The following is a 26,636-nucleotide window of genomic DNA, read 5'->3' as shown; positions in this document are numbered from 1 at the left end:
AGTTCGCAATCATTCTGTTAAAATTAACCGATTTTCATAGAGAGTTATTGAGCTAAGAGTCAATAACAGAGCAAAGGCAGGGAAAGGATCAACCCAAATTTGGGTTGTTAGGCCTCAGGAGGTACATGCCATTTTAACTTAAATCATATTGGATTAAACCTGGACATGTTACCGACGTGCTCTCCGCGGACCATTTCAGCCAATACGATTGGCAATTTCCGTGACCATCTGTCATAATCGTGATTTAGTCAAAAATGCAATGAACATTTGTGTGGCCAGTGACATTTCAAAAGGAAGGAAACAGTCATTTCAGTACCTCAAACCACATTTTTCATTTTCAAAATATATTGCAATACATATTGCAATACGCCAACACATATCTCAATATATCGCAATACGACCCTAGTAACTACCCTATTAAACATGCTACATAATGGGGCCATACTTCTATAAAGGACAAATAACTCTGATCAGAGGGCATCTCATTGTTATCAACATTACACAGAAGCGGTATCTTAATGCTACGTTCCGTCTGTGGACGCTCACTGCGGACAGACCGGCTGCAGGGGACTGGGAAACAGGTTAACAACGGCCAGGTGCTGAAGACCTGAAATATGAAGACAATCAAAATGAAATGAAACTTGAACAAACTTTTCGTTTTTGTTTGTTTGTTGTCTACCGCCGCACTCAGATATATTGCAGCTACATTACGCCGGTCTGTAAATAATCGAGTCTGGACCAGACAATTCAGTGATCAACAGCATGAGCAACGATCTGCGCAAATGGGAACCGATGACATGTGTCAACCAAGTCAGCAAGCCTGACCACCCGATCCCGCAGGTAGTTTCTAACGGCAGGATGAATTTCTGAAGATCAGCTCTAACCCGGATCTTCACAGTTATCTTGAAATTTGAACTATCTTGTTTATATAAACATTGTCTTTCTTCCTCGATATTACACGTCTATACTCGGGGTTATACAGTGACACATGGTATGGAAGATTTCATCATGGTTTGATCCCGGCGGACGGGAGTGTTCCGTCTTATTTCCTAGATAATGGACAGACAGGTTGGAAAATAGAGCCTGTCCTATAAACAGTATCACCCATTCACTGACTCGTGTATTCTCATTTCTGCGAATCAAAAGTATGCCAAAATATTAACTTTGACAAATAAATAGGTTAACTATGCTTAGAACAGTGAAAGTATTGACCAAGTTGTAACATTACGTATCTGTGCATCGGGTGAATCTAATCACTGCTAAACCATGGATCATTTACGCTTAGGCTGCATAAAACAATTAGATGTTTCCCGGGCACTTTTTTCCAAACGTGACGAGGGCGATAGGACGTTCTTTGAAATTTTTTATAGAACACATTTTTATTTTTCTCTCTCAGACATACAGCTCGGGAAGTTTAGCACGTGTTAATGAGTTGTAGATTCAGTCACCCTCTTTCTTACAGACGGTCATTCTTACAGTGGACAAGTTGATGAACGGGACGCGGCCAAGTCATTTTTTTTTTGAATGGCAATAAAAAAATTGCTACGCGCACAAACAAAAGTGACGCGCCGATGCCCGAAAAACATTTCATCTTTTTTCTTTAGCTTTAGAATTGCCGATCAAAACTGTTCATTGAACACCACGAATATACAACTGATGTATCGACATCTGAGAAACCGCTTGTTGCAAGATTGTGGATTCCGGTTGTATCCTAAGTATAACTGCCTTTATTAATCAGTAACTGATAGTGATGGCACTGGGATCTCGGTGAAAGGTCTCGGAAAAACTTAAATAAAAAAAATTTGCAAAATCGCAACACGGAAAAAACTTAAATAAAAAATAACAAAATGTAAAATCGCAACATCTTTCAGGCAATTCTATTTTTGCATTTAAGTCCTATCAAATTCAAACGTACCAGCTACGCTTGATTGCAGCCCGGCGTTGTAGTCGCAGGTAACTTCGTTCCTCACATTGTCGTCCCTGTCGTCAGTGTATTTGTCGTTCTGGTCGGGCCCGCCAACCATGGCGCCGTATAGGATTTGAGGGTTGGGACCTTTGTACTTCTCCATATCCCAGGAACAGGGCGCCGGAAGTAGTGGACAGGAACTGCGCATGATAGGAAATCAACTGATCAGTTGATCGTAATTTATTCTAGTAGCAGGGACTGTCTGAGCGCATGCATGTGTCTCAACGTACTTCAAGTCCAAACACTGATTACTCAATCCTCGTTTCCTGTTGACTGGGTTCCGCCCTATTAGTGCAATAACCAGTCCAGCCATGAGACTAACGTTTCGGTATGCACTCTCCTACCCAGAGTTCCATGCGGCAAGCCAGCATAGTATCTCTGCCACAGGCCAGAAAGATGTGACGATTCCTCACATCTTACACAGTTCAGTCAACATAATGTACACATTTCAGAACTGTTTTATTTTTGGTGAGTCTACACATGTAATTAAAGGTCTTTGTTAAAATGGTTCAGTTTCACTCAGAAATTATCCTAAAACTTGTAACACTATTTCGATTTGCGTAATGACCCTTTGTTTACGTGGGTTGTATGGCTCCACGTGCTGTCAAGGAAGCCTAATGGATAGCCTATGATGCAGCCGGTTTGAAATGTCTGAAATATGCATTGTCATAAACCTTACTGACGCAGTTGTAGAAAAATATTTACGTAACAGTGTAAAACATTATTAAAACCTCGTCGAATCGCTTGCCCTATGCCAGCCTCAGCCTATTAATGAATGAGCGCATTTATTTACAAACAAGATAAAAGTCCGGTCACGTGATATGCAAATTAGCCTGTGGCAGTGATGTTATGCTAAATCATCGCTGCGCTGGAATGTGTTCAAGATATTGAAATATTGTTTTTCCGTGTTATGGTGTAAGTGTGACTGTGTAAATGTAAACAAAAACATCCCGTACCTTGCCCGGTGATGAAGTCTCTGTGGGGGGTTCTTACCAAACCCTGCTATAAAACTCCTTCCGGTGTCTCCCAGAATGTAGTGGATCTGTCCTATCGCCCACTGGCGGTACTGGGAAGTGTTGATACCTTCATCCGCTGCCACTAAGGCCAGATACGCCATGTTAGCTGAAGGAGGTGACAAGCAGTACATTTAGATGTTATTAAATCTTGACAAACATGAGATTATGTATTCCACAGACTATATCATATTTTATGTGTGAGTATAGTTTTACGCCAATTTCAGCAAAATTCAGAATTTGGCTTCACACATTGTGCCCATCTGGGGAATCGAACCCGGATCTTAGACATGACGAGCGTTTTAACCACTAGGATACCCTGTCGCCCCTATTGAGCATGATTATGAGAGCATGTAATGATTACAGCTGGAAGTATTTATCTCATTACCATTGGATTAGATAGATTATAAACACATCATCCGCATCTGTAAGTAGCCACTTAATTAATCTTTTAAGTCAATTGTATGAAAAATTCAAAAGAATAATTCATGTAAATACTGTTCGATTGTTCAGATATTAATTACATGACTTCCGGAAACAAGTGATACTACCAGGATGACAAAATTTCCTATCTCTCTTACTCAAAATCGAAACTTTTAACTAATAAATATATCAAATAAAAATAGTTTTGACATACACTCGAAATTTACTTTTCAATTTACATTTCGGAATTGATCTTTACTAATCTTCCGATTAACTTGCCTGCATATCGGAGGGATCCCCACTTAAGCCTGAAGGCGAGGCAGTTTGGTGTGTATGTGACCGACCCCCCTGGCAGCCAGTCATTGAAGGTGGAGACGATGTCCTGTTGATAGATGCTCTTCTTGGTCGCCTCATAGAGCAGAAGCTGCAGGTTAAGTGGTGGGTATAAATATATCCACATGGCATCCCTGGGGTGCCAAATGCGGACAAGTGTGGCGTCAATGTTTAGTTTCGATGACATATTATCAGTCAGTGAAATAGGCCCAAACCCAGCTAGACAATAGGGCTGGCAACATTTTGATGTTTGTAGCTCAAAATGTAATTGACCAGACCAAATAGTACATGTCAATGGACTACTTTGAACTTGTGGCACGATAATTCAATGTTCACACAGTGATTGTCAAGTTAAAATGAAACATTTTCAGATTTGGTGAATTTACTCAGGTGTATGGAGCATGTTATCTAAAATTTTACGAAACCATCGGAGTGGCTAGCCGTAAATTACCCGTTTTTCAGACATCTAGCCCCTCTATCTAACCGTACACTGAACTTGTACAAGTATTAACGGTATTATTTGGGGACATCTGTACCGGAATCTGATACATCACGTTTTCCAGAGATCTAGCCCCTCTATCTAACCGTACACTGAACTTGTACAAGTATTAACGGTATCATTTGGATCTGATACATCACGTATGATTTTAACTTCTCATTGCTTGTCAGGTGTAAATGAGACCTTTAGGACGTCTAAGGATCTCGTGGATACCACGTGGATCTAGACGTGTTGTCACCATATGGTTGCTATGGGTTGTTTTCAATACATATATTCCACTTTTCGCTTTCAAACTTACATTAGCACCAGCATTTTTTTCATCCCATGAAAATCCCCAGGCCACCCCTGGAATATGGTGCTGTTCTGCTGCGGTCAGGTACTGGTTATCTCCCGTGGCCTTGAACAACCAGATGGCGCCCCAACTGTTCTCGTCGGTGAAGCCATATGATCTACAATATTTAGTGAATATTAGTCACTAATGTCAGTGAATGTCAGTGTCTTCAGTGGAGTCAGACAAGCGATTTGCAACAAGGAGGTTTGGGATTGGGATAGTCGTCGAGATGTTTGTAACAGACTCACTTGTAGAAGTCGGAGACGTCCGGCACACTGTCGCTGTACTTCCCTTGGTGAGCCATGGCGTACGTGTATAGCTGTTTGGCATGGGTCAGTAGCGTGGTGGAATATGCAGGGTCTAGAATTAAAACAACGTCGCAAATGCTCTACTCGTGGATCGGCATGGTTATCTGGAGGCGGTGTCTAACAGTGGTTTGAGAAGTGTGTGTACTTTATATCACAGCTTCTGATATGAGAAAAAATGTTCTTGGATAAGAAATGATGTATAATCCTTGTACTAACATCCTCTTCAATACCGAGTTGACGCCTAAGTTCTTTAAATCATGTCTCAACAACCCGTCCATATCTCCCAGTTATGTTTCCAAGATCAACAGTTCCTTGACGGTTCTCCTCTTTAGGAAGAAATGTTTTCAGCACGTCGCCCCTCTTTTATGGAGCTCTCCAGGTCAAACTCGCCCGAACCCTGGACTCTTTTAAGGAGGCTGTAAAGACATTCCTTTTCCCTAAAGCCTACAGTTGATGTTTCCGGTTTTTTTCTGTATATAAATTAAATGCATGCATCAGTATGTGGTCACTGGCGCTTTACTACTGGTGCACACATCATGGCCCCTCTATCTCATTTCATCTTGTTCGCTAGCCCTAGCTGAAAGACAGTGTACCTCACCTTTCTGTTTAAATGCAATGGAACCAGCCGCCATTGCTGCTGCAACTTCCATGGCAATATCAGACCCATGATTATCAGCATCTATCTTGAAGGTGGGCCTGTTCTGATTCATACGTTCTGGGCTCGTCCACGTCGAGTGTTCATAAGCGCCGTCTCCTGTCTGTATGTAATACAGCAGCCCGCTTTAGATAAAGCATTCTTGTACATGAACATAACTGTTTGAAGTCATTTGGGATGGATCTCGCTTGCTGTATGGCTAACATCAGACAACATCTGAAACGACTCAATGAACTGCAACCCCTGCTTTTGTAAGAGACGACTAACGGACTAACCCCCAGCCTCGTCCACCACCAACCTCCCTGCCAGACCTCCATGTTCGTCCACCACCAACTTCCCTGCCAGACCTCCAGCCTCGTCCACTACCTACTTCCCTTGCTAGAGCTCCAGGTTCACTGACTTGGTTTACACATATGTGATTGTTTCTTATTTGTGCAGATCACTGGATTGGGTGGTCAAGACTCGATCATTTACAGACCGTCGCCATATAGATACCAAACAAACAATAAACCACAATGTGATTGACGACTCCCTACCCAAGTACATGTACACGCTACCCATTCCTTTTCCCTAAAACCTACAGTTGACATTTCCGCTTTTTCTGTAAATAAATTAAATGCATGCATCAGTATGTGGTCACTGGCGCTTTACAAATATCCACTGATGCACACATCCTTGCTCCCTTTATCTCCTTTCACTTTGTTCGCTAGCCCTAGTATACCTTACCTTTCTATTTAAATGCGGATTTGTCTTCGGATCGTGTTACAAACCAGTGGTGGTTTACTCCTGATTCACTCCAGTTATTCAGTCAATGCAGTTAGATATATTTTGTTCCGGTCGTTATACAGATATTGAATCAGATACGGTCATGTCCTCATACCTGAACGTACAGCTCGTTGGGACTGGTGTGACACTTGATGAAGTAGTCCAGCGGCCACTTGATACAGTCATACATCTTGTCCAGTTGACCCGTCTTCTCGTAGGCGTCCTTGTACCTGATGAGACCCCACGTCAGGAGGGTGGTGCTGAACGCCATGGGGAAGTTGAATTTTGTATTACCCCCGGCTGACAAATATACGAAGGCAGACGTTGTATGTTTAGTAAAATCTACCATGATCGTCATGTCATTTGAAACTCGTCCACTACCTACTCACCTGTCAGACCACCACCCTCGACCACTACCTACTCACCTGTCAGACCTCCTACCTTGTCCACAATCTACTCCCCTGCCAGACCTCCTACCTCGACCACTACCTACTCACCTGTCAGACCACCAGCCTCGACCACTACGTACTCATCTGTCAGACCACCACCCTCGACCACTACGTACTCACCTGTCAGACCACCAGCCTCGACCACTACCTACTCACCTGTCAGACCATCCTCGACCACTACCTACTCCCTTGCCAGACCTCCAGGATAGACCACTACCTACTCCCCTGCCAGACCTCCAGTCTCGTCAAGGACAAATAGTTGTTCTTCCTCTCCTCACTCACCACTCCAATCTTGTGTCCAGGTACACACTTACTGCTTGTGTTTTACCTTCTACATTTTCATGACACCGCTCTCCACACCGCCTACCGCTCCTAAATGTACGTTATGGTTACTGTTCCTTGTCTTACGACACTGTGTAATTGTCTCTCTCAACACATACCCAAACTCACATTTGCTCACAGTACAGTCACCTTCATTCCAAATACCCTCTTGCACAGAGCTTCCAACGGTTGGCACTGTGGAGAGTTCCTCATCTCGCTCCTTTTCTCCCTTGTCTCTATTCTCTGCATCTATACAACCCTACACGCAGTGCTTTCCACCCAGAGTTCTCTATGACACTCTCTCCCTTCTCTGTTCAATGCAACTCACCGTCGTACCATCCACCAGTGAGATCCTCTCCATTTACCCCTTTGTCGTTAAGGGCGGAGTCCCCTCTCCAGGGGATGCTGTTGTCTGGAGGGAGTTTGCCGGATCTCTGAGCCTCGTAGAACATGATGGACTTCATCAGGATCTCCCCATAGTTATACTTGGTTGCTTGACCACCTTGAGATAAATATTTATTTAATATGTTCACATGATAATCCAAGGTGGTTGCTAATACGGGTAAGGCAAACAACTCGTAAACCTATTGTAAATCTTCGAGTGGATATCATTCCACCAGATTTCAAAATGAGTGTAAAAAATGAAACGATTGCAGGACATGTGTGCGGTTGAGTGTGATGGGAGGGGTGCGAATGCGTGTGTCTGTAAGGGATGGCGGTGCTGGTGGGTTTGGGTGTGCTTGAGGGAAGGGTGCCAATAATAACGGCACATTCAGCAATATAGCGACTTTATGACTGTACGTAATAGGGTCTGAACCAGGCGGTTCAGTGACTGACACCATGATTGACATCAACCAAGTACAACAGGATACGCTCACCGTTTCCTGTTAAACCTAGTTCACCTTGTATAATCACTCTCTGATTTTGATAATGACACAGTGAGATTCTTGCAGGGGGCTCTGTTTTTGGAAATGGCTCACATCCATGTTTTGTTGTTTTATCTTATGTATGCCAATACCTCTGGGACGTTCAATGAGTTTAAAGTTACAAACTACTTTTGTTAGAGTTGGGAAACAACATTTGACACAGATGAATCTATTTTGTCAGAGTGTGACCTGATACGTACCTGCAAATGTCGGCGCTGCTGGAACGGTCTGTTGGGCATGGGTGAGATCCCGTAACACCCCTGTCGCTGTGACAACAGCAGAACTGCACCTGTGAACCTGCATCTTGATGCACAAGTGCTCTCCTGAGTAGTGGACGCCATTGGGGGGCTTGTTGACCATCTTCACTTGGGTAAAGCAGGACCCGGAGGAGGAAGAAATGACATCACCATCAAATTCCTGACAATTCAAGACGCCAAACGTTATCAGTATGGTACATGTTCCCGTGATTAAGGAAGAGTGGAAGAGCCATGTAAGATCATTTAATGGCATAAGCATAGTAAAACCTTCCTAAGGCTAAATAAAGAAAGAGAAATGTTTCTCGTCATTTTTATTTGTGCGCGTAACACTTTCTTATTGCCATCTGAAAAAAAGTAATTTTGACTTGGCCGCGTCCCAATCATCACCTTGTCCACTGTAAGAATGAACGTCTGTAAGAACGAGAGTGACTGAATCTATAACCCATTAACACGTGCTGAACTTCCCAAGCTGTATTTCTGAGAGAGAAAAAAATAAAAAAGTGTTCCTCCCGCGTCACTTTTTTCTATAACAAATAAGAAACGAAACATAAGAAACGAAACGGGCCCGGGAAACATGTAATATCATATTTGCAGTCTAATATGGTAAATTCCAATTATCATGTAGCCAGGACTTTGGTGGTAGAACTTTCATTACGAACCTTCGCTTACCAAAACGTGTCTTTACGTCAGATTCGAAGCGTTTACACTAGGTTTTGTCCTTAACTACGTTTCCAAAACTACGACCTCGTCCCACAAACATGTTTATCTATTTACTACCACGTTGATAGTTCCTCATCGTGAAAAGTGGGGCGTCGTTGTGAGTGAGTGAATTAAAATTTATCATCACATCGGCAATATTTCAGCCATATCGTGATGTGAACAATTAATTCTATACGTATCAATATTTCAATCTTTATTCAGAACTGGAGGCCACAGGCCCATAGTACAGATATATAAAAACAGTTCAACAGCAGAGTGGATGTCTTTTCGAAATAGCATGATAAGTAAACAAGCAACATTTTCAATGAGTATACGATTGAAGGTTGACAGTAGTTGGATAAGCTTATGTTTTGACGGTTGTATCGTAAAATAATTGGGTATATATTTGATTCTAATGTTTCAATAGTAATCACAAATTAATTGTGCATGGTATTCGTCTTCCAAGATATTCAACTTACAGTATTTGATTTCTTATGGAATTTTCCTTTATAACACCTTAAGTCATAATAATAATGATAATATTAATAATAATCGTGCATCGTGCATCGTGTCTACATGCAGTGTGTGGAACAGAACAGCAATCCAAGTTGAACCGACTCCTTCGCCTGGATGAAGGCGGCTGGTCTCAAATGTGAAACTGAGGGCTTCCTTTTTGCTGCTCAGGACCAGTCACTTCCCACTCGCAATCGCCAGAATGTTATTCTTAAAGAAAATATCAATATGAAATGTCGTCTTTACAATGAATTTACAGAGACTGTCCAACACCTTGTCAGTGGATGCCCTTCCTTGGCACAAACAGCATGTCTTAAAAGACATGATGGCATGGCTCGCTGCTTTTACTATCGTCTCCGCCATGCCTGTGGCTTTGACTCCGAGGTCCATCCATGGTATGACCCTGAACATGTCCAGGGCGTCCTGGAAAATGATGCTTTTAAGCTTCTCTGGAATAGGCCAATATACAGCCTGAGACGAATTCCAGCCAACAAACCTGATCTTGTCCTTTTTGATAGAACCAATGAAAATATTTATATCATTGAATTTTCTGTCCCTTTTGACAGCAATGTGATTGGCAAGATTCAGGAAAAGCATGATAAATATGCGGACCTCGCCTTTGAAATGTCTCGCTTGCATCCCAAGTACACTGTCGTCAGGCTCCCCATTGTTCTTGGTGCACTTGATTTGGTACCTCCTGATCTCTTGGCGCAGATCAGGAGAGTCCCCGGGTTCTCCACCGGGAGCACAGCCCTTCTGACAATCTGGGTAATGCAGAAGGCTGCAGTTTTGGGGAGCCTCCATATTCTCCGAAACGTTCTTGGTGGGTTCGACTAGGCAGTGTTTCCTCGGAGAAGTCCCATTAGCTGTCTGGGCTGCGTGTAGAGGGGGCGAGGGCCCTGAGCTGATGATGAGCTTTACCAGCCTGACTGTGCCAGGATCACCCGAACCCGAACCCTCTCTGCTGCATAAATTTTTAATTCTATTCTGTAAAACATAATAATGATAATAATTCTTACTTTCTTTAGATTAATACAGCGTACATATGGTTCACATATAAAATTTTCTTACATACTTATCAATCAATGGTAAATTGTAAAACCCTGTCAACGAAGGACAGTAAACGTACTAGAATATCACAGAAATTATGTAAAACTAGCAATCAAATACCTGTAAAAACAGAAAGCTATTTGGACAATACAATGTAAAAATGTGCTATTCATCGCTAAAGGTAGATCATCGTACTAGGCGGCGATGTTGATTTGTCTGTCACAAATTTGATTAATAATACTAAGTTTAACCCTAACTCCAATTCGTTAACATTGCATCAAGGCTACCTTAGTGACGATTATCATTATGCTTTGTGAGAGGATTCACATGGCTAGAATATCCTAGACATAAGAAGTTAGGGATATTGGCATTTTTATGACTGATATTTATGTTATCAGTATGTCAGTGAATAAATACGACACTATTCATAATTTCAAAGTTTACAAACATGCTTAACTAATTTTGTCCAGTATAAATATTATGTCAAGGATTGGTATTAGAGAGCGTATCGAAGAGAACTGCAAGGCTGATGTGGTGAGTTGCGAAAGGCCAATAGCCAACGTTCAACGGGTCAACATATTCTGATGGGAATAGGCGTTGGGAGATGTGTGAATAAATCCCGTCTTTGGTCTCCGAAAGTGATTCAGCTGGAATTTAGGAATACATTTCTTCACTATTTATAATACACTGAATCCTTAATAACATGGCTGTTATCAAACCTATAAACATTTTTGTTTATTTTATGTAGCAGGGCATGGTGTCATAGATGACTTCCATACCTTGTCAGCTTTCTGACGGGTCTACGCTCTTTGGGCAAGCATACAAGAAGTCCCATTTCGTGTCAGAAGTTCCGTGGTTAAATTTCAGCACCGAACTGAGATACCTTTAGCCGATACACTCACACTAAGGTCCTTGACCGATGTGCTGAAGGTCACATCTAGTTCCCACCCCAGGATGTCGGCTTGTAGGTCGAAACAGAACGATCCGAGCAATGTCTGCCCCTGCTGACTCATCTGCATCGTCGTGGTCATGTCGCCGAGGACGCCCCATGCCAACGTTGACAACAACAGTAGTCGCATTGTCTGGTCACAAGAGGTAGTTTAGGAGTACGTGCTACCATTCTACATTTTTGTTAGTTTGTGTCATTTGTGGTGTGCAGAGTTACGCCCCTTAGAAGCGCCAGAAACCGATGGCTTGTAACGCCACTGAACCACGACAAGATAGCTGACCACGTCTCCGCAGTTTGCTGAGTTGGGTTCCAAGCATGATCGCGGGTTTAAACTCAACACACCGATAATGTTTCTTGATTTGTCAACACACGCCGTCTCTCGTGTGTTTCACTGAAGTGGCAAATATATGGCTGACTGGGTAGCTTTAGACTTAAGCGACAAGCAGCAATATTCCAGCTATATGGCGGTGGTCTGTAAATAATCGTGTCTGGTCCAGACAATCCTATGATCAGCAGTATAAGCATCGACCTACACAGTTGGGATACGATGACATACGTCATGTCGCCTCTTACGACAAGCATGGGTTCTGAAATTCAATTTTAACTCTTCACGAGTCGGCAAATATCTGAGAACAGCATTACTGCGACAATGTCACGTCTAGGATTCCATACTTAGGTCTTATTTTCATGCTGATACAACAGAAATACAGTGGTGGTTCAAAGCGGCGTTAAACCAGTCTATACCGTAATCACAGTGAAGCCGTATCACATTACACCAGACACTGACATCACACGTTCCACTTTTCCACCTAGGTCTTCGGTGTGACAAGCGGACATTTTTACCACTGCTCTCCTACCACAGGACTTCATCTTAAAGAGCATGTAACTAAATAATCAGCTTTGGATCACATTGTTTCAGTTTAAAAATGACCAAAGTCCATCAGATCCTCACGAAATTTTCTTAGGTATCTCCATATTATTTATATGACCAGTGTAAAATAGCGTTTTCAGCATTGTCATTTATAGTTTTGCAATCTAACACGAAAATGCATTTAAGGAATGAAAATGTCAACAGGTATTACCTTATAATTATCGAAATGTACTACACTAGTCAGTGAACCTACATAACATACCTTTATGTCTCGCTGCTATCAACTTAAACTCCCAGTTATCATTGTTTCAGATCTTCTCGTGACTGGAACACAGGAGTGTCAAGGTCACGTCTTTAATATTCATCAGTGTTTTCTGGCAAGAAAGCATGTCACAATCCATGCTCGCCTGGGGTCGATTTATAATTAGATAAAATGCTTTAGACATGTATGATTTGATAACAAGAAGACTATTCATACGCAATGCCGTTCAGAAAGGGACCAAATATGTGATATATGTTATATTTGGGATTACGCCTTCTTATAGTAAACTACAGATTCTAGTAAGTTTGTTGCTGCTGCTTCTGAAATTGGCTGAGTGGGTTAGATCGCTGATTTGGTTTGCTGGCGATTAGGTGCCTAACTCTAAGGGTGTTGGTTTGAATCCCGGGTAGGTCTCAACGCCCCCCAAAAAAGAACTAGAATCTGTAGTTTACGAAGAAAGTGTAATTCACATATGTTAAAGATGACAGTTTTGTAGAATTATACCACACTTTTCAGAAGAAGGTAGAGAACACAGTATTCTTTCATATCATATTTCAAAGCTTGTATTGTTTAACACTTTAAAACATTTTATCAAGGCAATATACACTTGAACTTGGGATAGAGGCCTTGACGACAAACAACTGTGTATGTTTCAATGATTATTTTTTAATCTGTCCTTATATTAATCAAGTTCAGTCTGTGACTATGTTTAAATTTTCAAGTTGCTACACCACTCGACATGGCAAGCTCAGGGAAAGGGTCATGACTGGTTTGTCTCCCCTAGGTGAGTATTGTGCATCCGCTAGGAGACAAGGGACAGGGCACTAGTCAAAAACAATTCCTCTCCTTCAATTACTGGGCTTTTGCTAATGATTCTACCATTACTCAAGAAAATACTGGACTCTGATTGGCTCTTCAGAAAAATCAGACGGCATCAATTCTGGATTGACGCCATCTGATTTAGGCGTTTCACCGCGCATTAACAAGTCTTATTGTGAGAACTACTTCCACTTGACCACAATGATGGTGGGTCATAACAACAGCAACTCCATGGATTTTGACGCTGACTCGGGAATTTGCCACATTGATCTATGCAGTTCGAAATTTTTGGATTGAACATGCATCTGATTTCACGGCGCTTCACAACGCATGTATATACAAGGCTGTCGCACTACCAACATGGCTGATATGTAGACAACAGACGTGATGGAAATGCTGATAAAAAAACATGTATTCAAACTCAAAAAATACAATTATATGATATTTCCTCCACAAGTCTATGCGAATTTCACTATCATATTACCCTCTATTATAAAAGCATTCAAATACAATACACAGCCGATAACATAAACAATATCTAACAGATAAATCAGAATGCCTTGCCAAAATACACCCCTATCTATACAAAATTGTGCAACAAAACAGTAGTAAACATCTCCTAAATATGGTAAATATATCAAGATGCTTCTCCAGGATCGAGATCTTTTGAATTGAAGTAAATAATTAGGTGACGTTTACTTAGAGACCAGCAGGTGAAATCCTTCACCTTCGCCGTTATCACATCAAGATGAGGTTTGGGGCTCTGAACATTTAGGGATTGGCACCGCTTGTGCTCTCCTTTGTTTAGATCTGTCTCTTTGTGCTAGGACTGGCAAAACCTAAACAGGGAATTTGACTTACTTCGTAGAGACCCTAGGTTCATCACTCTGTCGAAGTGCTTTATAACAACGTTCTCATGATAGAGTCGGACAATCCGAAAAGCTGTCTGATGAGAATCCTAAAGCTATACTTCATTCACTCACTCGCTCACTATTGATTATGAAATACATACATACATACATACATACATACATACATACATACATACATACATACATACATACATACATACATACATACATACATACATACATACATACATACATACATACATACAGTTAGATTCACGAGGGAATCTATCAAGGACATGTATAAGTGTGCAATGAGTCATCGTACCACCTCCATGCAGCGGTAATGAAACAAACAAGCAAACACACGTACAAACACAAACTAAGATAAGAAATTCTGCTTGTGAATCAACAAAGTGCAATAAGACAGAAAACAGTATTCCAATGTTTAATCATCGATGTTTTTCTGGCGCACATCCCGGGACAACATAACAGTTAAATATGTACATTAAATTCCATGTTTCTGTTTGTCCAAGTTACTTTAAATGTGGTAATTCACAACGTCACTTGACTCAATGTTACTGATATTATGATGTATTTCTTAAGCGTTCATGGTGTTGGGAAGAGATGTCCTTGGTTTCACACATCATCTAGGGGCAGATGTCCTTGTATGACGTTGGAAGCTCATGTTCGAGAGCCAAGTGCATAAGCACTGAAATGTAAGAACGACTGAATGAGAAACGTTAAACGACGCCTTGAATAGAACTTCAGATATAGCTGTCTCATTTAGGAAACGACAAGCAATTAACATGTCTATTGCTGAAAGGACGTTCATGTAACTCCAAAACCTTATCCACACCTGCAGTAGACGCGTGCATGCCGGCGTTGTAGTCACACGCCACCTCGTTCTTGACGTAGTCTTTCCTGTCGTCTTTGTAGCTGTCGTCTTTACCGGGGCCGCCTACCATGGCGCCGTACAGAGTGTGGGGATTGGGGCCCTTGTTGGTCTGGGACTCCCAGTCACATGGCGCTGGCAAGTTAGGACAGGAACTGTCAAACAAACGAGTTTTTTGTCTTTCAGCACATGACATTTTACGCCTTGTCTTTGGAAGAAGCGGGGCTCTCTCTTTTTGATAAAGATGTACTGGCCCCTAAATATCTCATAGCGGCAGATTTATATATTAGTTACGTACTGACGTCGTCGGTGGCAAGAAACTTTTTTTTGGAACATCTAAAGTCTTCTATTAAGTTGGAGAAGGCTGGAATAGTATTACACATTTTTTTACTGATTCAAAATGGAACTCTACAAAGCATATGGTTTCGTTGTTTACAAGGGATATTGTGAAATGTCATTTCCACTGAATTTCGGGCGTTGAGATGTAACTACAGTAAGCTCGCCACATATAATTCGGTGTTTCTTTCGTTTTGACAGAAGTAGAGATATTCATAGTTTTGATTTTCATGTGATGGAGTTTTTACAAATTAGGTTAGGAAAAACAAAAATTACTTATACAGTGACAGAAAGAAATACATGTCTGTTTGTGTTCCGGACGTGGGGAGAGATGAAAAACACTATAATTAAACATAAATACTTAAGTTATCATAATGTTCGTGTTTAGAAGAAAACACAGAATCACTTCTTACACTTATATAATTACTGTTTTACTCAGGGTTGAAATAGTACAGGTACTGTTTTTTGAAAGGATAAAGAACAACTGAATTCAAATGTTAAAATGGAATGAAGGTTTGAGATGTGATGTTCAAAACACGATAACGTGGTTCTGATATTTTAGAAGCACAAACAACACGCATATTTAATTTTTTCGTCCATACCTGGCACGATGATGTGGTCTCTCAGGTGGGTTCACACCAAAGCCAACGATGTAGCTCCTTCCGGCGTCGCCGAATGCGTAGTGAAGCTGCGTCATTGCCCACTTCCGGTACGACTCAGTATTGATTCCATCGTCCGCAGCAACCAGAGCGAGGAATGCTGTGTTGGCTGTAATAAAGCAGGAAACACCGAAAGTAGCTTCTTCGGTTACCATTTGTTCAAAGGGTCGATTCTCCGACAGGACCTATACAATATGAAATAGATTACAATGACTCACATGCGTATCTCAGGGCACCCCACTCCAGGCGGAAGGCCATGCATTTAGGGCTGTAGGGAATATCGCCTCCCGGGAACCAAGAGACGAATGTGTCCACGATCACCCTCTTGTACATGTCTTTCTTTGTGGCCTCAAACAGCAGAAGCTGGAAACAAACAGTTCTCGTCCTTTACTCATGTATCAGCCTATATTTGGGATACTGTGAGCCTTATTGACGAACACTGCTATCCTTGAAAAAAACCTGATCGCCAGATGGAACCTCGTGGGATCTTATTCTAGTTATTTTGTTTAATGAATCTCAGCGTTTCTTTAGTCCAAACAATCCAGTGATCGACATCACTGACATCGATGTACACAGCTGTGATATAAAGGTATACTTCAACCAAGTCACCGAATCCCGTTAATGGATTACTGATTACAAAATCATACTCGGATGTTCACTTGTTCATCTGTTAAGATGTAAATACGGCGTTCTAATACTTAACACGTTTATTGTTTCACACATGTGCTTCAAACCTAATGACAAAACAGAAACATTATATTGATTGAAAACAGATGCAAATGTAACACTCACATTTGCACCGCCGATCTTCTCATCCCAGGAGAAACCCCAGGCTGTTTTGTTTACGAAGTGTTGCTCTGCATAGTCCAGGTAGGTCTTGTCTCCCGTAGCCTTGTACAGCCACATGCCTCCCCAACTATTCTCGTCCTCGTAGTCCTGAGATCTGAGTTGCAAAACAAATGAAATCATAGTTGACCACCAATACAAATGAACAAGTAACTGAACTGATATCGAAATTTGTTACGGTATCCCCATCGGCATGTGCACCATTCATATAAGCATGCATTTTGAAACTCTAGCATCGGGTTGTTTAGAGTTACATTTACCAAAACATCATTTTCAACCAAATTTATCTTAAACGTTTACGCTCACCCTTTTCAAGAAAGTTAAGGTGAGGATGGAAATACGCCTCCATTAACCAAATACTGTTGCATGTCGTCATAGAGTCGTAACAGATATGTATCACCCTGATTAAACAAAGGACACATCTCCAACACACTCACGTGTAAAATCCCTGAGCCCCTCGAACACTGTTACTGTACTTCCCCTGGTGAGCCTTCCCGAACTCAAACAACTCTTTGGCGTGCTTCAACAAGGAGGCCGAGTAGGCGGGGTCTGAGAGGTTAGAAAGGTGCGAGAGTCACAGAACCATTGTAAGTCATTAAAGAACAGATGGGTCTTAAGCTCAGACTTAAGGGCAGTCAAAGATGAATCGTCCCTTCATCTGTGACGGGGAAGAGAGTTCCATAGTAGCAGAGTGTTGGTACGATCTGACACATGACACAAAATGTGTCCGACTGCTATGGAGGTACAGAAAGGATCAACAAAGATTTCTGGAAGGTCGACGCACTGCCTTTAAAAATTTAAAGATTTGAAGGGGAGATCAATCTTGTGGACTGAATGGTAGGCAAGACAAACTATATTGCATCTTTTCTCTTCTCGTCCTTTTCTCTTGTCCGACAGATGACATGCAAGATCCTGTATCATTTACTGTACCTTTTTGTTTAAAGGCTATGGAACCAGCAGCCATGGCAGAAGCTGTTTCCATCGCCAAGTCCGACCCAGGGTTTGCAGCATCGATCTTCATGGACGGTCTTCGGCCCGTCATACGCTCTGGACTGGTCCAGGAACCGTGATCCACTCCAGCATCCCCAACCTAGATAGGTGGAACACTGTGGTGATCTTCCCATACAGTCTCCGTTACACGTAGAGGCAGACATTAGGAGTTTTAGGACAAAGATATGGACTAAATATTTGTGTCATTGTCGTGGATGAACATAGAATGTGATTGAAAATACCGATACATGTAGGTTTGTCAGCAGCATGTCATTTGTCTCTGTGAATTACATATTATATTTATGCAGATGGAGGCATTAACTTGACCTCGCCTCTGACTGCGAAAGAAGCCAAATACGAGTCAGCCTACCTGGCCGTATAGCTCGTTAGGCTTGGTGTGACACTTGATGAAGTAGTCCAGCGGCCACTTGATGCACTTGTACATCTCCTCCAGCTGACCTGTCTTCTCGTAGGCGTCCTTGTACCTGATGAGACTCCACGTCAGAAGGGTCGTGCTGAACGCCATTGGATAGTTGAATTTGACGTTATCTCCGGCTGAAACACCGTGTAACACGGGCAAAGTATTTGCAAGAGTGATCACGGGCGTTTATTTTAGCGCAATTTTGTGTAAGGTTTTCCTCACTGAATTCCTCTTTATGACAACCAACATAAACTTCGAATCAGAGCACAACCTTAGCAATGCATTACAAAACCAGGGACAGATTCTCAGAAATCTATGATTCATGAATAAATGTGTGGCTACGCGTTGCCCGTATCTCAATAGTCAAGCATCAAATGAATTCTCGTTAACTCACCGTCGTACCATCCTCCAGTGAGGTCCTCGCCGTTAGCACCCTTGTCGTTGAGGGCGGAGTCAGATCGCCAGGGGATCCTATTGTCAGGGGGAAGCTTCCCGGATCGCTGAGCCTCGTAGAACAAGATGGACTTCATCAGGATCTCAGCATAGTTGTACTTGGTGGTCTGTGCTCCTGTTGCAGACAATCACCAACTGTGATCCACCAATAGATGTTACTGTTCTATCTTTCTAACCCACTTAGACCGAGTTAACATATAAAACCCTCTCCGCTGTTATATGTAACCTATGCCAGATGAATCTACAGCGAGATTTGACAAGATGATGGTGACGAGTTTATGAATGACTCTCAAAGTGTTCTAGAATATGTGTTTCTTCCCCACCAGTGGCATGTATTATTCGGGACATGTGTACGTTAATCGCACCACAATGCTCTTCCTGTTTAATCGATATTTTTTATTTGTGGTGAAAATACGATACATGCTGAACGCGACTGATAATGTGGTACCTGGGTGTGAGACTACAGATTACCGGGTACCTTCCGCCATCTTTGAAAGCAAGTGAGTTTACTTTTGGTTATGGCTGGGGTAAGGGTTAGGATTAGGGTTAGGGTTAGAGTAAGGGTTAGGGTTAGGGTAAGGTTTCAGGTTAGCGTTAGGGTTAGGGTGAAGTGACACTAACCAAAATGGCTGATAGGTATCCGGTATACCGTACCATGGTAGAGTGTGTGAAGCTGAAATCTGCTGTCCCCGCCGTGATATTGCTAGAATATTGCTAAAAGCGGCGTAAAACTAAACTCACTCACTCAGTAATGTGGTACCTGTTACAACTGGGAGTTGTGGCAAGGTCTGTGCGTCGTTGGTGAGGTCGACGAGGACGGCGGTGCCGTCAGGGTCCTTGTCCTCGCAAACGTGTCCCATCATCCTGATGCAGTAGTGTTCTCCGGCGTAGTGGACGCCCTTGGACTTTTTGTTGACCACGGTCAGATGTTTGGAGCAGGTCGTGGTTGGTTGAGTGAAGTCGCCTTCGAAATTCTGAACAGAATAAATCCAGTGATACAACCCAACCATCAACTTGACTATAAACTGTTTTCCTAAATAAATTATGGTGTAATTTCCTTCTTATAAAAGACAGTCTTCAAAGATTTTTGTCCGCTTTGCTGTCGGTCTGTCATGCATGCTTGTTTATTTGCTTGATGTACACACATTCCCGCCGTCCCTTTCAACCTTTTCATACTGATGGTCCCCATCTACGTCCAGAAATTTGTTTTACCTTGAGCTTGTTAACCCTTTTCTATTGATGACCTCGATCTACGTCCAGAACTTTGTTTTACCTTGAGCTTGTTAACCCTTTTCTATTGATGGTCCCGATCTACGTCCAGAGATTTGTTTTACCTTGAACCTGTTAGCCCTTTTCTATTGATGGTCCCGAACTACGTCCAGAGATTTGTTTTACCTTGAACCTGTTAACCCTTTTCTATTGATGGTCAGATCTACGTACAGTTATCTCTTTCACATTGACCATTTTAACACTATTCATTTTGATGACATTGACCTACTCAAAGATATATCCTCAACATGGACCTTTTGTTTACCTTACCATTCACTTGCCCATTGACAACTATATTACTTCGGGCTTTTCTCCCACATAATCCAGGCATGCCGTGATATAAGTAAATAAAATACTGTTATGATCAACTCTAAATCAACAACATCCAGTCAGTGCCATTGAGGGTGGTGGGGTAGCCTAGTTGTTAAAGCGTTCGCTCGTCGCGCCGAAGGTCCGGTTTCGATTCCTCAGATGGGTACAATGTGTGAATCCCATTTCTGGTGCCCCTCGCCGTGATACAGCGGAACATTGCTAAAAGAGGCGTAAAACTCAACTCAGACAGTCTCACTGACCTACTTACAGTGATCTCCTTGACTGCTACCGTAAAGTCCATAATAAGTTCCCATGCAACAATCTCCTCTTTGAGGTCGAAGCAGAAGCGTCCCTCCCAGTTCTCCCCGTGATGCTGCATGAGATCCAGTTTGGCCGTCCTGTTGTGGGGGACGTGCAGTGCCGGCATGCCAGCTGCAGTGTCGTCAAAGTGTCACAAATACGTAAACATGGTGTCTAATGTTTCAGAGTGATTGTTCTATCAACCAACGCTTTACTGACACAGTGTAACCCTAAATATAACCTGTTGAAGACTCGTGAAGGTCCGGGGTAGAATAGGCCTTCAGCAACCCGTGCTTGTCATTAAAGGCGACTATGCTTGTCGTAAGAGGCGACTAACGGGATCAGGTAGTCAGGCTCGCTGACTTGGTTCACACATGTCATCGGTTCCCACTTGCGCAGATCGATGTTCATGTTGTTGATCACTGGATTGTCTGATCCAGACTTGATTATTTACAGACCGCCGCCATATAGCTGGAATATTGCTGAGTGCGGCATAAAACTAAACTCACTCACATGTTGAACGAGTATCCGGTGATACGATAGTTCCGATGCTGCACCAATGTTCAACCACGACAATAAGTCAATCACGAAGGCGGTTCAAGCAGGTTGCGTTTGATCAAATAGATGTTATGTATTATATATTACATACTACTCAACGTTTCATTGGGATGATGAAATACTTAAGATCACACACATACATAAGAATACAGTATATTATAAGCAATGACGCAATATGAAATTTAACAAGTTTACTGAAATGCTGAGTGGAACATACATAGAAAATAGAAATGGTATTTGGTCATTTGCATGACATGGGTTTGATTGTTTTACTAAACTGTCCACGCGCAAATCCATGAAATGGGATAAAAAAAATAAGGAAAAAACTGCTTCTGAAAATACTGAAATGAAGTATATACATTTTCCAAAGGTTACCCGCATACTAACCACCAAATATCTTTTTAATTTATATAAATATCTATCTGGTTCCTCGTTTAAAGAAAGCAAAATGTCATGAGGCAGTGGTTGAAATAAATTATACATTATGTGGTTGTTTACACGGCTTCTGATTAGTTATTAGAACTCCAGAGAATATCTCTCTATGTCGAAACATATTTAGGTCATAACAAGCACTTGTGAAATATATAGTCTTCGAAAAAAGTAGGGGATCTTCAGTTTTTTTATTTACAATTAAAAATATTTAGGAGATTTATCGGAGTCAATCAATGTTGATATGATATTACTGAATGTTTTGAGAGTGCATCACCATTTGCACTTCCTTACAACCATGCTTTTTAGGAATGTAGTTGCTTTTGACAGATAACTGGTGTATGGCATGTTATTTGCAAGTATACGATTTTCATTTTATAACAAACGACTTGAAACAAGCACTAACAAATATGTGATGCGAGATGAGTGTCAAAATTAATGTTCTAAGTGATTTCTCGACCTTCTTGAAAAAACGTCAACGTCCAGAATGGGACCCCATGCACGTGTATGGGGCTACTGCGTTGTGCACGTACATATCGTGTGCTATGTTTAGTGGAGGTAGTAAAGGGAAATGGTGCTGCGTTCATAAGATGTTTCTCCTTGAAACGTCTGTTAACGTTTACACTTCCGATCCAAATTGAAAGTTCATCATCCCCTACTTTTTTAAGAGTATATATGAATGGCTTACTGAGTTGACACACGGTTAAGATAACAATGATCACGATGTCTGATGTTGGACCCGGAGGATCGGTAGTGTGCAGATATTGGTTCTGTTTTCAAGACATACTCACTGGTCGTAGACGGTGGTGTTGTCGTCGGGGGCCATGCTGAAAATGAAGACAATTTCATCATAATGCCATTTGTCTTTTTAGCTTGCCTCATGTCTCCAGTGTCTCGTGTTTTATCGTTGTACTATAATTCAATTCGGCCCGTTAAGATCATGTTTACAATTGGTCTTCAGTAACCCGTGCTTGTCTACACCCGTGAAGATCCGGGTTAGGATTGGTTTTCAGTAACCGGTACTTGTCTACACCCGTGAAGATCCGGGTTAGGATTGGTTTTCGGTAACCCGTGCTTGTCTACACCCGTGAAGATCCGGGTTAGTATTGTTTTCAGTAACCGGTGCTTGTCTACAACCATGAAGATCCGGATTAGGATTGGTTTTCAGTAATTTTCAGTGTTTGTCGTAAGAGCCGACTAACGGGATCGGGTGGTCAGGCTCGTTAACGTGGTTGATACATGTCATGCTGTTCCAGTTGTGTAGATTGATACCTATAGTGGTGATCACTGGATTGACGGGTCCAGACTCGATTATTTGGAGATCGCCTTCCTAGAGCTGGAATATTGCTGAGTGCGGCGTAAACCATTAAACCAAACCAAAAGCAATAATCAGTTCTATTACTCATGTCAGTTCCACGTGTATTGCATCAGCGTGACGAGTGTTGTATAAGATTCACGAATATGCGATCGGTGAGCGTAGAGTGTATTACGTCAACCGCACGTGTACTGCATGAGCGTAGAGTGTATTACGTCAAGCGCACGTGTACTGCATGAGAGTAGAGTGTATTACGTCAAGCGCACGTGTACCGCATGAGCGTAGAGTGTATTACGTCAAGCGCACATGTACTGCATGGGAGTAGAGTGTATTACGTCAAGCGCACGTGTACTGCATGAGAGTAGAGTGTATTACGTCAAGCGCACATGTACTGCATGAGAGTAGAGTGTATTACGTCAAGCGCACGTGTACTGCATGAGAGTAGAGTGTATTACGTCAAGCGCACGTGTACTTCATGAGAGTAGAGTGTATTACGTCAAGCGCACGTGTACTGCATGAGCGTAGAGTGTATTACGTCAAGCGCACGTGTACTGTATGAGAGTAGAGTGTATTACGTCAACGTGAGCGCCGCTTGCAATTACATCAACGTCAGACACTCGCTGCTTTCGTCCGTGCATTATAACAGTGTCAGCTTAAACACTTACTCTCTCCTGGTCCCAGTGTCCTCGTCGTCGTTGGAGTCGGTGTAGTGGTGGTAGTCGACGGAGGTGTGGTGGGATCGGGCAGATTATCAACTACAACAGTCACTGTGGGGGTGATGTCTCCGCTGCCGTGACCGAGGAAGTCGATACAGAGGTCGTCCCCTACATGTTCGTTTCCGTCGAAGGGTTTGTTCACCACCACGAATTCCTTTCCGTCTGCGCTCTTGGACTCGATGTCAGCCAGCCAGATCTGGTCAACCACAGTGTGTCAGTTATGAACATGTTAAACATAGCCCTCACTCACTCACTCACTCACTCACTCACTCACTCACTCACTCTGAGTATGGCCAGAGACCTGGGATGGTTTGTTTGAATTCAAGATTCGCACTTCTTATGCTTTTAGGTTTGTTTCCGGGTTTATCTGCTCCAATCTGTTTATGTTGTTCCAAGTTGGTAACCGTCCGCTAATTGTATCACTTCTAGCTTCTCTTCCACATATATCTATATATACCAGAGTTAGTGAGTGTGTGAGTTTGGTTTTACGCAGCTCTCAGCAATATTACAGCGGCTGTCTGTAAATAATCGAGTAATCAACAGCATGAGCATCGATCTGCGCAACTGGGAACTGATGACATGTGTCAGCCAAGTCTGAGCACGCCTGACCACCCGATTCCGTTAGTCGCCTCCTACAACTAGCATAGTCGTGAAATATATAACAGAGACAATGCTCACTTTGGTTAAATCTCAGTCTGAGTAAATTTATCCTCAGTACTTTTCGTTACACTCCACTACTGAGTCTAACAAAACCTTATGGGAGGTCGCGTCAGGTCGCGTCAGCTTACCTAATCGCGAAAGTGCACATTCGCACATACCTTTGGAACTTTTTATCTCGAAAAGGTTCGTACCCGAACGATTCCGAATGCTATTTAGCGCACGCTCGCTTCCGGGTGATGCACACGGCGTACGTACAACCATGACAACGGTGAGTAAACAGTCTCTGCAAATAGTGTTTTTGGTAATATTCAAGGATGTCATCTTGCGGAAATATTAGCCAATGGGAACCATGTGAACAGAAACCCCAAAGCGTATATATTGCAGGTCAAATAATTGATAAAATATATGCGGATTTTTGTCTGTGGAGAGATCTGTGTCAGTGACTTGAATATTTTGAAAGTCCCTCCGATCCCTAAATAGAAGTCGTTGTCTGATTGGTTAAATCTATTTAACCGTCTCGCGTTTAATTGGACTGTCATTGGTCGGTCAAAGATTACCTGACGCGACCTTCTACTAGGGTTTGTTAGACTCGGTGGTGGAGTGTAACGAAATACACTGAGACTAAGTTTACTTAGACTGGGTTAAATCTGCAAGTACCCTATTTCTACACAAGCGACAAAAGATGTTCAGCCGGTCAACATAACAGTTAATGCTTTGTAAATTAAATGACGTAGTACCTCCAGTGATGACAAGGGTTCACTGAACCGGATGTGAGCTTTCCAGGAAGTGACGTCCAAGGTAAAGGGAATGCAGAATGTTCCCTGAAAGCCCCCGCTCCAATGGTTTTTTAGGGTGACTGGAGCTGTCAGGCCAACAGAATGCCTGACCAGCAGCGCAACGAGAAGTTGGACAAACATCTGTAGGGAGGAAGATGTACAGCTCAAAGGCAAACTGTAGCTCAAATAGGGTTGCGCAACAAAGAGAACCAGTCTTTTCATATGAGAGCGAAGCAAGCAAAGGCTGGCAACTTACTTCTCTCGCTACGGTTCAAAACATATTTTTAATATCAAAACAACGCATCGTCACCATCAAAGGTAGACAGTTATTTCCTCACAGGATTGTGTTCTCAGATTTCTAACCTTATGTATTATAATTACTCACGTACAAAATATTTAATTCAACATTTAAGTCACTCATGACATACACCGTTCTTCACCTCCATTGCCTCTTGAAACTTCCGGTACAAAATATGGAAATAAATATTTCTGCGTCAGTAATTACCATACGTGATAAGGAAATGGCTGTCTAGTGTGGCGATATTTGATATTTAAAATATGTTTCGAACCGAAGCGAGATAAGTACGTTGCCAACCTTTTCTCGCTTGGCTATCACATACGACTGGTCATATTCACTTGGTTGCGTAGCCCTATTTGTGCTACAGACTGCCAGTGTATAGCCTCACCACAACGAGACATAAGTAATATGATGTGGAAGGTATTCTCGTGTTAAATCAGATTGTAGCCTAGAGCCTCGTGTGCTTGCTGGATATGACCAAACGTTTTTCATCTGACTTGAGTAGGTTACGAGTGACCTAAGTTTGGGTATCGTAGAGGACTATCGGATGGGGCTCACACTGCTCTCCTCAGACTTCATCACCCCGACATAATATACAGGTTGCATTACTTGGATAACACAATACACCGGATTAGTACAGCCCGAACGTTTTGAACGGAGAGGTTTAACACCTTTTCGGACTGCCTCACTATAACCAGTTCAACAAAGGAACGGTTAGAAAACTACCAAGATGTCCACTGTCATGTATGTGTAAGTTTGAGTGACATAGCATCAATTACTTCATTCACATTTTAGCATACATGCTAAACGTACGAATGAATTAGTAGTCATTTTAACTGCAAAAAAATTCTTTTGGTTTCGGCATTTTACATACCTTCTCCGTGGCTTCCTAAACAACTGATATAGCCGTGCTGTGTAACAACAGATAACTTAGTTTGAACCATCTGCTATTTCACATTCCTTTTATAGACATACAGGATCATGATATGGCAGAATAAAATGTACAAAGAGTTCCCATACTTCAAAGTACACTTTCGATAGTCTTCACGATAAGGTGACCGTAACACACAATCCGTGAAGTATACTTACGATAGTTTTATTTCTTAGGTAACCGTAATTCCTATACCGTGAGGCAGGCTTACGATA

The 26,636-nt window shown here is 42.2% G+C and overlaps 2 protein-coding genes across 2 annotated transcripts; both read right to left on the bottom strand.

The window, feature by feature from the left end:
* Positions 1-470: 470 nt before the first annotated feature.
* On the bottom strand, positions 471-12,659 carry LOC137268915 (endoglucanase E-4-like). Its single transcript, XM_067803522.1, has 12 exons — positions 12,591-12,659; positions 11,411-11,590; positions 8,190-8,406; positions 7,392-7,565; positions 6,409-6,593; positions 5,472-5,631; positions 4,814-4,925; positions 4,533-4,683; positions 3,682-3,826; positions 2,923-3,088; positions 1,916-2,106; positions 471-607 (listed from the first exon to the last, which is right to left on the bottom strand). The coding sequence occupies exons 2-12, from the start codon at positions 11,585-11,587 to the stop codon at positions 543-545; spliced, it is 1,743 nt and encodes a 580-aa protein (XP_067659623.1). The 5' UTR covers positions 11,588-11,590; positions 12,591-12,659; the 3' UTR covers positions 471-542.
* A 2,032-nt stretch (positions 12,660-14,691) lies between these two features.
* Positions 14,692-26,461, bottom strand: LOC137268913 (uncharacterized). Its single transcript, XM_067803520.1, has 15 exons — positions 26,365-26,461; positions 25,154-25,333; positions 23,706-23,952; positions 22,517-22,552; positions 20,707-20,870; positions 19,618-19,831; positions 18,799-18,972; positions 18,354-18,538; positions 17,924-18,083; positions 17,431-17,542; positions 16,940-17,090; positions 16,366-16,510; positions 16,091-16,256; positions 15,117-15,307; positions 14,692-14,969 (listed from the first exon to the last, which is right to left on the bottom strand). Exons 2-15 carry the CDS (start codon positions 25,331-25,333, stop codon positions 14,908-14,910), a joined length of 2,187 nt encoding a protein of 728 aa, XP_067659621.1. The 5' UTR covers positions 26,365-26,461; the 3' UTR covers positions 14,692-14,907.
* Positions 26,462-26,636: the final 175 nt, after the last annotated feature.

Source organism: Haliotis asinina, chromosome 16 (genome assembly GCF_037392515.1).
Source record: "Haliotis asinina isolate JCU_RB_2024 chromosome 16, JCU_Hal_asi_v2, whole genome shotgun sequence".
NCBI lineage: Eukaryota > Metazoa > Mollusca > Gastropoda > Lepetellida > Haliotidae > Haliotis > Haliotis asinina.
This window is presented reverse-complemented; position numbering and strand designations above follow the sequence as displayed.

Bases quoted from the DNA above. Each gene is read 5' to 3' on its own strand.
- LOC137268915 (XM_067803522.1), bottom strand. From the start codon at position 11,587: ATGCGACTACTGTTGTTGTCAACGTTGGCATGGGGCGTCCTCGGCGAC. The intron at 4,684-4,813 runs GTGAGTCTGTTA...TAAATATTGTAG, and splicing joins GACGTCTCCGACTTCTACAA to ATCATATGGCTTCACCGACG. The intron at 3,089-3,681 runs GCAAGTTAATCG...CACCTCCTTCAG, and splicing joins GGGATCCCTCCGATATGCAG to CTAACATGGCGTATCTGGCC.
- LOC137268913 (XM_067803520.1), bottom strand. From the start codon at position 25,333: ATGTTTGTCCAACTTCTCGTTGCGCTGCTGGTCAGGCATTCTGTTGGC. The intron at 16,511-16,939 runs GTGAGTGTTACA...GTTTGTTTCCAG, and splicing joins AGAAGATCGGCGGTGCAAAT to CTTCTGCTGTTTGAGGCCAC. The intron at 14,970-15,116 runs GTGTGGATAAGG...CTTACATTTCAG, and splicing joins CATGCACGCGTCTACTGCAG to TGCTTATGCACTTGGCTCTC.